Source organism: Schistocerca serialis, chromosome 7 (assembly GCF_023864345.2).
Source record: "Schistocerca serialis cubense isolate TAMUIC-IGC-003099 chromosome 7, iqSchSeri2.2, whole genome shotgun sequence".
NCBI lineage: Eukaryota > Metazoa > Arthropoda > Insecta > Orthoptera > Acrididae > Schistocerca > Schistocerca serialis.
Window position 1 is genome coordinate 388,634,730 of NC_064644.1, and position 14,161 is coordinate 388,648,890.

The following is a 14,161-nucleotide window of genomic DNA, read 5'->3' on the forward strand; positions in this document are numbered from 1 at the left end:
GCGTAAGTTACCACTTTTACTGTTAAAAGTTTCAGGTTCTAAAATTTGTCTTCTGAGTCGCTCCTGGACGGATTGCGACCAGAATTTGTTCAGAAAAGCACGCTCAAACTCACTGTACGTGGTACATACGTCAGCTTGACTGTATGCTCAGACAGCTGCATCGCCTTGGATGTAACCGACAAGATATGAAATCTTTTTCCGGTCACTCCAAGTGCGTGGAAATGCGTTACTAAAAGATTTAAGAAAAATCACCGGATGAATGGTTTGTTTTTCTGGGATAAAAGTCTGAAATTGCCTGTGTTTTATTAAGCTTTCTTCTTCCTTTGCATTATGATATGGATTTGTTCCACTGTAATTACTGTAATGTTCAGATGGCGAGTAATTACGATAATGTTGCTGTGGTTTACCATGATAATAGCTTGTGTTTGTGTTTGCACGTCGTGGTATGTGTTGTTGTCGTGGTGTGTTTTGTTCTTGTGTGTGTGTCGTGTGCGGTATGTGTGCGTCATACTCGAATGTATATTGGCTTCTGAACTGTACATTTTGACTGATATTTTCGTTACATTCAGACTTTGGTTGATCGGTGAATTGTGTCATTGGTGCAGTGACAGACTGTACAGCGTCGCTAATCAGCTGTTTGTTATCAGTGATGCATTCCGCTACGGAGTCGTGCACAATTGTTGGTAAATTTTCACGTATGCATCTATCAAAATGTTTGTCTTTGTTCTCTACACAATCATGAAATTCTTTATTAATATTTTGAAAATGAGCTGTGGCATCAGATTGTAATCTGTCAGTCAGGTGTTGTTCAACATCGTCAAATTTATTCTGCACGTCAGTAGTTCGTTTTTCAAGGTCGTCATGTACTGAAGGATATGTTTGAATTTGTTCAGTAAGAGCTTCACACGTGACATTAAGGTTTTTTACTTGTGTCTGTAAAAGTTCTACGTCACTTGTAGTCTTTTCTTGTATCGTATTAAGCTTGGAAAATTTCGTACTGAGTTCAGTCATCCACAGAGAAATTATGAGAATTGGGCACAAACTGATATTCATACAGGTATCGACGGAGTATGAAAAACTAAATTTTGGCGGCCGATGGATGAATGTGTGACACTGCAACATAATTTCACCGCGCAGCTGGCAAGAATAGTAAACAGGGTACGCCTCATTATCAGGGCATAAAATCTTTTTCCGCGTAATCAATTGGACAGTAACTATGCCTCCAGACAGGTGCGTGAACAATATAGGCAGATGTCAGCATTTGAGAGAGGGCGTGCAGTGGGGCTCAAAGAATCCGGTTGGAATAATCGACTGATCGCTTGACATTTGAATAGGAGCGATGGCACTGTTCGGCGATATTGGCAGAAATGGGTGAACCATGCCCGGACACAGCTTTAAGACGCGGTCGACCTAGAGAGTCGACATAGCGTGAGGACCGACCAATCGCCAGAGAGGCACTCATAGCCCCGGATTCATCATCATCGTCATTCCGACGTGCAAGCTGGTGCTTCAGTGACAGCAAGAACTATTAATAGGCGTCTCACAGAAGTGAGGCTGAGCTCACAGTGCCCTTGCGCCGACTAACATTTACCTCTGTACACCAAGTCGGCAGCTGGTAGTCTAGCGGCTAGCGTTGCTGCCTCTGGATCACGAGGTCCCCGGTTCGATTCCCGACCGGGTCAGGAACTTTCTCTGGCTGGAGACTGGGTGTTTGTGTTGTTCTCATCATTTCATCATCGCCATCATCATTCGTGTCAGTGGCTACATTGGACTGTCTAAAAATTGAGACTTTGTACGAGAGCTGATGACTACGCAGTTGAGCGCCCCACGAACCAAACATCATCATCTCTACACACCAGGAAGCCCGTTTGCAGTGGTGTCGGCCGCCTTCGGCCTGGACTCTCATTGATTGCAGTAGAATTGTCTTCACTAAAGAGTCCTTCGAAGTGAGCCTCGACGATCAGCGAAAACGTGTCCCGAGACGCCCTGGACATCGGTGGCATACCAACCTGAATGCCGCCCGCCACATGACGCAAAAACCAGTGATAATTGTCTGAAGTGCCATTTCTTTTCATAGCAGGACCCCTTTTTTTTGTCATCCGTGGCAGTCTTACAGCATAGGGGTACATCGACTATATTCTGTGCCCCGTTTTGTTGCCCTTTATGGCAAGCCATGCTGGGGTTACATTTCAGCAAGATAGTACCCGAAAGTATACGGCGAGAGTTTCTACTGGTTTTCTTCGTACCTGCCAAACCCTACCTTGGGCAGCAAGGCCACCGGATCTCTCCCAATTTGAGAACGTTTGGAGCATTACGGGAAGGGTCCTCTAAAGAAATTGGGATAATGACGATCTCACACACCAATTGGGCAGAATCTGGCACGATGTACCTCAGGAGGGTATCCTACACCCCTCTAAATCAATGTCTAGCCGGATAACTGTTTGCATTAGGGCCAGAGGGGGACCAACGAATTATTGAGTTACTCAGTTTGTAATGCTCTTTCTCTTTAGTAAATCATCCAGTTTCTTCTCAAATTGTAATCATTTGTGTGTCTACAGGGTGGTCGATTGATCGTGACCGGCCAAATACCTCACAAAATAAGCGTCAAACGAAAAAACTACAAAGAACGAAACTTGTCTAGCTTGAAGGGGGAAACGAGATGGCGCTATGGTTGACCCGCTAGACGGATATCAACTGCGTTTTTTAAAATAGTAACACCCATTATTATTACATATTCGTGTAGTACGTAAAGAAATATGAATGTTTTTGATGGACCACTTTTTTCGATTTGTGACAGATGGCGCTGTAATAGTCACAAACATATGGCTCACAATTTTAGACGAACAGTCGGTAACAGGTAGGTTTTTTAAATTAAAATACAGAACTTAGATACGTTTGAACATTTTATTTCGGTTGTTCCAATGTGATGGATATACCTTTGTGAACTTATCATTTTTGAGAACGCATGCTGTTGCAGCGTGATTACCTATAAATACCACATTAATGCAATAAATACTCAAAATGATGTCCGTCAACCTCAAAGCATTTGGCAATACGTGGAACAACATTCCTCTCAACAGCTAGTAGTTCGCCTTCCGTAATGTTCGCACATGCATTGACAATGCTTTGACGCATGTTGTCAGGCGTTGTCAGTGGATCACGATAGCAAATATCCTTCAGCTTTCCCCACAGAAATAAATCCGGGGACGTCAGATCCGGTGAACGTGCGGGCAGTGGTATGGTGCTTCGACGACCAATCCACCTGTCATGAAATATGCTGTTCAATACCGCTTCAACCGCAATCGAGGTATGTGCTGGACATCCGTCATTCTGCATGCAGTGAAACATCTTGTAGTAACATCGGTAGAACATTACGTAGGAAATCAGCATACATTGCACCATTTAGATTCCATCGATAAAATGGGGGCCAATTATCCTTCCTCCCATAATGCCGCACCATACATTAACCCGCCAAGGTCGCTGATGTTCCACTTATCGCAGCCATCGCGGATTTTCCGTTGTCCAATAGCGCATATTATGCAGGTTTACATTACTGCTGTTGGTGAATGACGCTTCGTCGCTAAGTAGAACGCGTGCAAAACATCTGTCATCGTCCCGTAATTTCTCTTGTGCCCAGTGGCAGAACTGGATTGGATTGTTTTGGGGGAAGAGACCAAACAGCGAGGTCATCGGTCTCATCGGATTAGGGAAGGACAGGGAAGGAAGTCGGTCGTGCCCTTTCAAAGGAACCATCCCGGCATTTGCCTGGAGCGATTTAGGGAAATCACGGAAAACCTAAATCAGGATGGCCGGACGCGGGATTGAACCGTCGTCCTCCCGAATGCGAGTCCAGTGTGCTAACCACTGCGCCACCTCGCTCGGTTGGCAGAACCGTACACGACGTCCAAAGTCGTCGCCATGCAATTCCTGGAGCATAGAAATATGGTACGCGTGCAGTCGATGTTGATGCAGTATTCTCAACACGGATGTTTTTGAGATTCCCGATTCTCGCCCAATTTGTCTGCTATTGATGTGCGGATAAGCCGCGACAGCAGCTAAAACACCTGCTTGGTGGCCTGAATCTGGATGGCCATAGCGGGGATCTTCCTCCTGAATGCCACGTCGCTCGGTGGTTTTAGGAATTTGTAATAATATTTAACGTTTATGCACCCCTCCGCCAGGGTAGCCGAGAGCGCTGATGTGCTGCTTCCTGGACTGGAGTAGGCGCGCCGGCCCCGGATCGAATCCGCCTGGCGGATTAACGACGAGGGTCGGTATGCTGCCCAGCCTGGATGTGGTTATTAGGCGGTTTTCCACGTTTCACTAGGTGAATACCGGGCTGGTCCCACGTTCCGCCTCAGTTGCACGACTCGCAGACATTTGAAACACGTTCGCACTATTTCATGGCTTACACTAGATGCAAACAGCTGGGGTACACTAATTCCGTCCCGGGGGGTTTGGGGTGGTGGCAGGAAGGGCATTCGGCCACCCTCTACAATTAACACTGCCAAATCAATAGTAACAAGGCCGATCCCGCATTGCAGCGGGACTAACGCCTCAAGAAAGAAAGAAATTTAACGTTTATGTGCTTCTCCAACATGCACTGTCAAACGTACGTTTCGCCGACAGAGAGCTGGAGACGGATGTGTGAATAAACGTGAGCTATACCAGTGCGGTACGGCCGCAATTGCACGGAAATATTTCCGGAAGCATTGCATTCGAGTTGCGTAAACACTTATGTAAAGACGACCGAACGAATAACGCGAGGGAGTTGTCCTTGAACTATGTCTTACTTATCTGACGTGACCTGGGGCCGCATGTGCAAATGCAGTTGCCTGAAAGCTCGCATTGCAGAAACAACTTGCTTATATTTGTGGACGTGAAATATCCAGAAGACGGCGAAAATGTTCGTATTCGTCAGAAACAGGAAGGTCCAAAGAAACTGCTAGGGACAGAGACTGGACCAGGGGCGAAAATCCACTCATGCCAGCTACATGTAGAATTTTTATCTGCCAGCGAGTGCTATTACTATGCGCTATCTGCTTTCTGCTGTTGGTTTCGATCGCTAGAAGCTTCAAAGAAAATAAACTATTGAATTTCGCTGCCGTGAAGTAGGCATGTATCTTCGCTCCGTTACCTCCCAGCTCGTAAAGACCGAAACTTGGTGGGTGGTCGGACGAAAAACTGATTGTGCGGATCAGGGTGGAAGACTGTCTTTATGGAGACTCGATGATATCCTCTACTCTCAAAGTTGTTGTCATAACATAAATGGAAGTACTTGAATGTTTGGGACTGGCTGACTGCCGTTGGAGAGTTGCTTGAACCGCTACGGCCGCAGGTTCGAATCCTGCCTCGGGCATGGATGTGTGTGATGTCCTTAGGGTAGTTAGGTTTAAGTAGTTCTAAGTCTAGGGGACTGATGACCACAGATGTTAAGTCCCATAGTGCTTAGAGCCATTTGAACCATTTATATCGCATTCAGAGGAAGCGGAAAAAGATCATCCGCTAAGTCACAACGCGGACGAGTGAGTGTGTTGAGTGATCGTAGTGGACCGTCCTTGAAGAGGATTGTGACGAAAAAATATGGAGATGACAGCTGCAAAAGAGCTGAATATTGCACTCGCGAACCCTGCCAGTGCCACATCAACACGAAGGAAATCACAGGGCGAGCTGGAAATCCAAAACCACTTATCAGTGATGCAGATGGCCGTAACAGGAGAATGCGTCGCCGAAGCCATAAAATCAGGGCTATTGGTCAATGGAAGAATGTCATTTGGTCGGACGTGCCGTGTTGCGCACAATTTTGAAGTAGTGTTCGAGTTTATGTCCTAAGAGTGAAACATGGTGAGGGTCCAGTGCTGATTCAGGCAGCTCTACAGTCGTATTCCGTCGATACTCTGCAATGTCGCATTGGTACCAAGGACTACGTGACCATTTTGGCCGATCAGGTTCATTTCATGGCACAATGTCTGTTCCCCAATTGTTCTGCTACGTTACAAGACTACACGGCTCCTGTTTAGACAGCTCACATCGTGGAGGAGTGGTTTTGTGAGCGCGTGGGTGAGCTGTCTCATCTCTCCTTATCGCCAGTCACCAGATTTCAATGTTATTGAGGCTTCGTGGCCTTCCTTGGAGAGCAGATGTGTGATCGCTATTCAGCTCCATCATCTTTACCTGTACTTGACACTATTTTGCACGAAGAAGGGTATAAGAATCCCTTCAAACCATACAGGACCAGTATTTATCCTTTCCGGAACAAACGGAAGGTGTTTTGAATGCTATCAATTTTTCTAGACCATATTAGGCATGATATTGTGTTGTAATTTTGGTGGATCTATATTTTGTCCATATTCTGTATGTCTACAAGAAGTCTGCAACAAGTACTCTCTTCTTACAGTGCGCCTCTTTTTGGGTAGACGACACGTGCAACTTACCTTTTAAAAACAGCTTGTAATGCCTGTATACATGATCAATCGCCTAAAACTCGCAGCACAAATATTGTGGAAATGGAAAGTGCTGTTTAGAGGGGTTTTCAAAGAACGATTTGTAGTCAGGGGCTCGTATTTACAGCCAATCAGCAGGTTGTAATAAAACTTAGAAAGTATGTTTTCAGTGCATACACACTTGTTTAAAATGGAACAATGCCTATTGACATTAACACACTGAAAACAGAATAAATTAGAATGTCAGTGCTGTTAAATGCAGGATTCTATTGCAAGTCGTTTACGAGAATTGCATTTTGAAAAGTTTCCACACGGACAATTGTTTGTGCCTTTCAACCTGAGTATTTACTAGGTACAATGTTGTTATGTTTGATTACAGTGTGCTTGTGGGTTTCGTGAGTGCACTGCGGCTTGCTACTCAGTATGTGACAGTCTAAGCAGCTGGTCGTGATATGACGATCAGACTTACCAATGTAGAAAAGGCCGACATGTTCATGGCATATGGAGGGTGTAGGATCAATGCAGTTCGTCGTCAGACGGCGTATGCGACAATGTATCTGGGCAGCTATTTATCAGCCTCTTCGACCAGTTACGTGAAAGTGGTAGTGTAACACCTAGACAACGTATCAGAAGGAAGCAAGTGACGACATAAGAGGGGAAATTAACGTTCTTGCTGCTGTTGCAGTCGAGGTGCACGTTAGCTCCCGCGCAATCGCACCAGCAAGTGGCAGGAGTCAGGCAGGTATTGATCCACACAGGTCCCAACCCTAACACACCTCTCATCAGCAAGAGCTGCGGGGAAACTATTAGAAGAATCGTGTCAACTTTTGTACATGGGCTTTAAGACAGGATACTCCAGATGTATCATGTAACTTGTTCAGTCATGACGCCACACTTACCAATAATGGCCAGGAAAACAGCCGTCAGGTGGAACGTCAGGGTACTTGGAGTGTAAATGTGTAGTGTAGAATAGTGAACCTTAGCTGATAGGCCCGTTTTTCGTAGACAGAACACTGAACGCGCCTGAGTATCGCAGCCTCCTAATAGACCACGGATGCTAGATAACGTTTCTGTGCAGACCAGGAGAAACCTTTGGCACCAAAATGATGGCTGTGCAGCCCGCAGTGCACGAATTACTACAACATGTCTTCACAAATTATTTAAAAGTCGTTGGTCTGGATGCAGAGGGCCTGTGGCTTGGCCAGCCCGTTCCCCGGATTTGACGCATGTAGATTTTTTTAATGGGGAAAGCTGCTGAAAGACGCTGTCTACAAGAACATACCAACTACACACAATGACGTATTACTACAGTCTGGTCGGACATCTCCGATGAAATACTGGCACCTGTGCAGAAGTCGTTCCATACCATACTGCAAGCGTCTACGGCTGCTTCTGGTGGTCATTTTGAACACAACCTGATTATCAGTTGTCTGGCCAGAATCCACAGAACTAGGTTATGCAGTTGGGTAGTTCTCTGATGTGTGCTACCACAGGTACTGCACAAGTGTCGGCGTGGGAACTTTTCAAAAGACGGTATTTCGTAAACGAGTCACGCTAGAATCCTGCAACAAACGCCCCTGACATTCTAATGTACCATACTTTTAGTTTGTTAATGTGAATAGACATTGTTCCGTTTAAAAAAAGTGTATGTTTGCACAAAAACACAATTTCTAAGTATTATTACCCTCTGCTGATTGGCTAACAATACGAGCCTCTGATCACCGATCCATTCTGTGAAAACAGATCAGTATTGTACTTTCCATTTCCGCAATATTTGCGGTCCAAGTTTTAGGTGATTGACCCTGTATCTGAATTACTTGAGCTGTTCTTAAATTATAACACCTTGACATATCCAATTTGCTTGTAAAATGATCTACAGATGAGTAAAATTGCTATTAACACTCTGCCGTCCAGCGACACCACAGTGGTGTCGTGCGCCAAATGGCGGTCAACGGCCTGCGACACCACAATGGTGTTGTGAGCATAGTATCGCGCAGTGGCCGGCGACAGCATTCTGTTGGTGTTTTGTTTAGGTAATAAGAAGTTACATATGTCAACAAGTTTTATGTTTTTATAAGTACTTGTACCGTTTCATCATCATAGACGAAAGAGACGATACGATTGTTTACTATGAATGCGCGGAGCAAAACTTGGAGGTTGCCACTACACCGCGTACGTCTCATCATGATCCGGTTGACAGACTTTTCGGTCACATAAAGCAACACCAACTAACAGGCCTACGTATTTCCGAAACGAATAAATGAAAACGAAGAAACTACCATGTATGTTGGAAAAAAAACCAAGTTACTGTGCAAATCTTGTGGAGTTGCGTTGCATCTGTTTTGCTGCATAAGAGAAATACTAAGCACCAAAGACAATGCAAATAAAGAAATTGATGAAACAAACAAATTTGGTATTTATTTACGTATGTGTATCTTCGAAATTTCATGAAAGTAGGGGAACAGGGTTGAGAACTTATGAGAACTAACGATGAGATTAGTAAAACGTTCCACTTTATAATCTCCTGATAATTTCAAGAACGGCCTGCGACAAGCCAAGTAATCCGAATTAGCGCTGCAGGCGCCAAGCGAATAAATTTGTACGAGACGTGCGGACAGCAAAGTGTTAAGTATACATAGTCCTCTTTCGTCGAAAAACAATAGCGAGAAAATATGTTAACTGAACGAAAATTTCATATAAAACGGACAACCGCAGTTTGTCAACATTGGTATAAAACTATTGATCAAATTTTTGACATCATTTCAATATTGTCGGCGCGACACTAATTGGTCCATCTATTATAAGAATTTCACAGCGAATTTATGCAATTTGGACGTGGTATTTACAAGAATAGTACGGATAGTGCTGTCGCAGGTACTTCGAAGTTTTTCCAATTGCCGAGCCATTTCATTCCCAGACTGTGATGCATCTGTTATTTATCAGCGTCTGTAGTAAATGCAGAACATGTATTCTCTCCTGTCATTGTCAGTGATATTCCGCAGTGGTCTTAGCGTCGGAAGATATCTATAGCGAGTCTTTTGCGACACGTCCCCCCACAAGTACCGCGAGTCTTTTGCGACACGAGTCCCCACAAGTACAATACCTGGCGACAGAATAAAGTGAACCGCCGTGACATTTATCTACGCGTTTAGATATCGATCCAGTGGTATAAAATTTTGTATTCGCTTGTGGACAACGTAGCGTGCCGAACTCGGCATGAACACCATATTCACCATGATTATCGTCATCACATTAATCGTCATCTATGGTGCAGATGACGACTGTCAGATCCTAATTGTAACCTCCAAACCTCCACAATTCACGGAATAATTATTTATGACTCAGCTGTTTGTATGCTTTATTTTCAGTGTAGTGGAGTGGAGAAGAATACCAATCGCTTCTGTTATGGGCAGGTGAAGGAATGTGGAGTTTACATTGATGAATAAACTGCACGTATAGACAATTACGACTTTATTAATAAGGAAACCAGAGGTGTGTTAATCACTTTGTAACATGAGTAATGCTTTGATACGACAGTAGAATACTAGGGAACTCTCCTGACTCGCCCGTAACTACTTGTGAGTGCTCTCAGATCACTGGCTGATACGAGGGCTGCCGTCACTGCGCCGTCTGCTCGGCTTGTGCGGTGAGAGTCTGCAGGAGGTTGGCCCTCTTCACTTTGCCCACCACCGTCCTAGGGATGGACGACACAAAGTGGACGCCGCCCCGTAGGTGCTTGTACGGGTAGCTGGACAACTTGTCTGCAACACACACACAGGGTGCCGTGTCATCGTTGCTTTTCAGACAGACAAATTTATGATTATATTTTTCGTGCGTTTAATGCAATAGGACAGACATGCATCACATATCGCATAAACGCAGTTAAAAAACTAAATCATCTTATCAGTTAGGAAGGAAACGTGTTTTGATTAATGCACTACCATTGACATACATTTCTCTCAATATAGCAAACATACAACAGTAAGGTTAAAAGGACCAAAATAAACTTTACAGTTCATCATTAACCTCTTATCGTCCACTACTGGATACAAAGCTATTCCAAGATCCTGCACACATTACCGTCATCTGCTTTTGGCATCCATATTTTTTATGCTTATTTTTGTATTTTTAACACATTTTCCATGAGGTCAACCTCTAGCTCATTTCTCATCACGCGGGATCCAACACAGTCTTCTTCGTCCATCTCCCATCCTTTGTCTCACTATATGAGCAGCTCCTTTCCATTTACTTATTCAAAGGTCATTAACCGCATCTGGCATCGATATGAATCGATGGTAACAGGTGAAAATTTGTGTCGGATTTGGACTCGAACACGGATCTCCCTCTTGACTCCAGCGACCGCCGACTGCCGTCTGTGTCACGTCTGCTGTGCAACGAGCTACGTTAACTGTATTTTTCTTACTTGTCACTTCTTCTTCCGTGTGTTTTTGCTTTTAGGAAGCTTTAACTGTCGAGTGCTGGTAATAGTATTCCACAGATTTCGTGTTTGTTTTGAGTACAGTCAGAGAGAGTCCCTTTAATCAGCCATAGTGCCAGTAGTGTCAGTGTCGTCGTAACTGCCGTCTGTGTCACGTCTGCTGTGCAACTAGCTACGTTAATTTAAGTATTAACTATATTTTTCTTACTTGTCACTTCTTCTTCCGTGTGTTTTTGCGTTTAGGAAGCTTTAATTGTCGAGTGTTAGTAATAGTGTTCCATAGATTTCGTGTTTGTTTTGAATACAGTCAGAGAGAGTCCCTTTAGACAGCCATAGTGCCAGTAGTGCTAGTGTTTGTTTTGAATACAGTCCAGAGACAGGTAGTGCCTTTTTTATTGTTTTCTACAAGAAGTGTCTAGTAACCACAGTTTAGTCAACTATCAGCCGCCTTTAGTGAATTAGCAGTCTAGTTAAAAGTTGATTAACTCTCTACAGTAAACTGATTTCGTAGGATGGATAGGATGTGTGACTGCTGTGTAAGGACGCAGGAGGAGCTGGCCACTGTTCGCGAACAGCTGAACGTGTTGATGGCCGCGGTCAGCCGTCTTCAGGCTGCTGCCTCGGAGTGTAGCGGCAGTGGGGAGTCTGGTGTGTCGCATGGTACACTCCAGGTGTTACATGCTTCACCCACTGTTCCTGCTGTCGAGACATCTTCGCGGGTACCGGGAGCGGTTGGACCACCCTCTCCCCAAGGGGAGTGGCGGGTTCAGAGGCGTTCGCGGCGCACGAGGCGGAGGGTCAATGTGGAGGCTGGCCGTGTGGCATCGCCCGCTCTGCCTGTGAGTGGACATGTGGCCGCTCCTTCAGCAAGGTCCGAGCAGGCACGCGGGGGGAGGGGTTTATTAGTGATTGGGAGCTCCAACGTTAGACCGGTGATGGAGCCCCTTAGGGAAATAGCAGAAAGGTCGGGGAAGAAGGCCAGTGTTCACTCTGTCTGCTTGCCGGGAGGTCTCATTCGAGATGTGGAGCAGGCCCTACCGGCGGCGATAGAGAGCACTGGGTGCACCCGACTGCAAATTGTTGCTCATGTCGGTACCAATGACTCCTGCCGTCTGCGTTCAGAGGTCATCCTCAGTTCGTACAGGCGGTTGGCGGAGTTGGTGAAGGCGGAAAGCCTCGCTCGCGAGGTGGAATCTGAGCTAACTATTTGTAGTATCGTTCCCAGAAGCGATCGCGGTCCTCTGGTTTGGAGCCGAGTGGAAGGCTTAAACCAGAGGCTCAGACGATTCTGCGGAGATCTGGGGTGCAAATTTCTCGACCTCCGCCATCGGGTGGAGAAATGTAGGGTGCCCCTGAATAGGTCAGGCGTGCACTACACGCCGGAAGCGGCTACAAAGGTAGCGGAGTACGTATGTGGGATTTTTATGTTAGAGAATTCTCCCTAGGCCCGACAAGACGCCTCCTGAGACGCGGCAAGGTAGGTGTAGGCAAAATGCAACAGGGAATAACAATATTAATCTGCTAATAGTAAACTGCAGGAGCGTCTATAGAAAGGTCCCAGAACAGCTCTCATTAATAAACGGTCACAATGCTCACATAGTACTAGGGACAGAAAGTTGGCTGAAACCAGATGTAAACAGTAATGAAATTCTAAACTCAGATTGTAATGTATACCGCAGAGACAGGCTGGACAGTGTTTATAGCGATAAGAAGTGCAATAGTATCGAAGGAAATTGACGGAGATCCGAAATGTGAAATAATTTGGGTGAAGGTCACGGTTAAAGCAGGCTCAGACATGGTAATTGGATGTCTCTATAGGCCCCCTGGCTCAGCAGCTGTTGTGGATGGGCACCTGAAGGATAATTTAGAAAATATTTCTAGTAGATTTCCCCACCATGTTATAGTTCTGGGTGGAGATTTTAATTTGCCGGATATAGACTGGGAGACTCAAACGTTCATAACGGGTGGCAGGGACAAAGAATCCAGTGAAATTTTTTAAAGTGCTTTATCTGAAAACTACCTTCAGCAGTTAAACAGAGAACCGACTCATGGCGATAACATATTAGACTTTCTGGTGACAAACAGACCCGAACTATTTGAAACAGTTAACGCAGAACAGGGAATCAGCGATCATAAAGCGGTTACTGCATCGATGATTTCAGCCGTAAATAGAAATATTAAAAAAGGTAGGAAGATTTTTTTGTTTAGCAAAAGTGACAAAAAGCAGATTTCAGAATACTTGATGGCTCAATACAAAAGTTTTGTCTCAAGTACAGATAGTGTTGAGGATCAGTGGACAAAGTTCAAAACCATCGTACAATATGCGTTAGATGAGTATGTGCCAAGCAAGATCGTAAGAGATGGAAAAGAGCCACCGTAGTACAACAACCGAGTTAGAAAACTGCTGCGGAAGCAAAGGGAGCTTCACAGCAAACATAGACATAGCCAAAGCCTTGCAGACAAACAAAAACTACGCGAAGCGAAATGTAGTGTGAAGAGGGCTATGCGAGAGGCGTTCAATGAATTCGAAAGTAAAGTTCTATGTACTGACTTGGCAGAAAATCCTAAGAAATTTTGGTCTTACGTCAGAGCGGTAGGTGGATCAAAACAAAATGTCCAGACACTCTGTGACCAAAATGGTACTGAAGCGGGGGATGACTGACTAAAGGCCGAAATACTAAATGTCTTTTTCCAAAGCTGTTTCACACAGGAAGACTGCACTGTAGTTCCTTCTCTAGATTGTCGCACAGATGACAAAATGGTAGATATCGAAATAGACGACAGAGGGATAGAGAAACAATTAAAATTGCTCAAAAGAGGAAAGGCCGCTGGACCTGATGGGATGCCAGTTCGATTTTACACAGAGTACGCGAAGGAACTTGCCCCCCTTCTCGCAGTGGTGTACCGTAGGTCTCTAGAAGAGCGTAGCGTTCCAAAGGATTGGAAAAGGGCACAGGTCATGCCCGTTTTCAAGAAGGGACGTCGAACAGATGTGCAGAACTATAGACCTTCTAACAACCCTACCACAACAAAGGTCAAAATTTAATGATTGTGGTGTTGTTCACGCTGCTAATACTGCATTTTCGGGCAACAACAATCATATTATGTGGCAGGTGTCATTAGAGCACAGCTAATAAAGTCATTTCATGTAATAATCAAAAAACTAGGCACTCATCTATTTGTGTTTCCCACGCTGGTCTCGTCGTAAAACCATGGCTCAATCGTTGAAAATCTAGGTGGTTATGATTCCAAGCTCGGATGCAAAGAGGCCTAGATTTTA

The 14,161-nt window shown here is 44.9% G+C and overlaps 1 protein-coding gene across 2 annotated transcripts in view; it reads right to left on the bottom strand.

The window, feature by feature from the left end:
* Positions 1-9,899: 9,899 nt before the first annotated feature.
* Positions 9,900-14,161, bottom strand: part of LOC126412505 (probable 4-coumarate--CoA ligase 1) — a 165,268-nt gene continuing 161,006 nt past the window's right edge. For both annotated transcript variants that reach the window (XM_050082132.1, XM_050082133.1), the window contains exon 9: positions 9,900-10,204. In XM_050082132.1, coding sequence (XP_049938089.1) covers positions 10,062-10,204 — 143 coding nt within the window. In that variant the 3' untranslated portion in view covers positions 9,900-10,061. The remainder of the gene's footprint in view (positions 10,205-14,161) is intronic.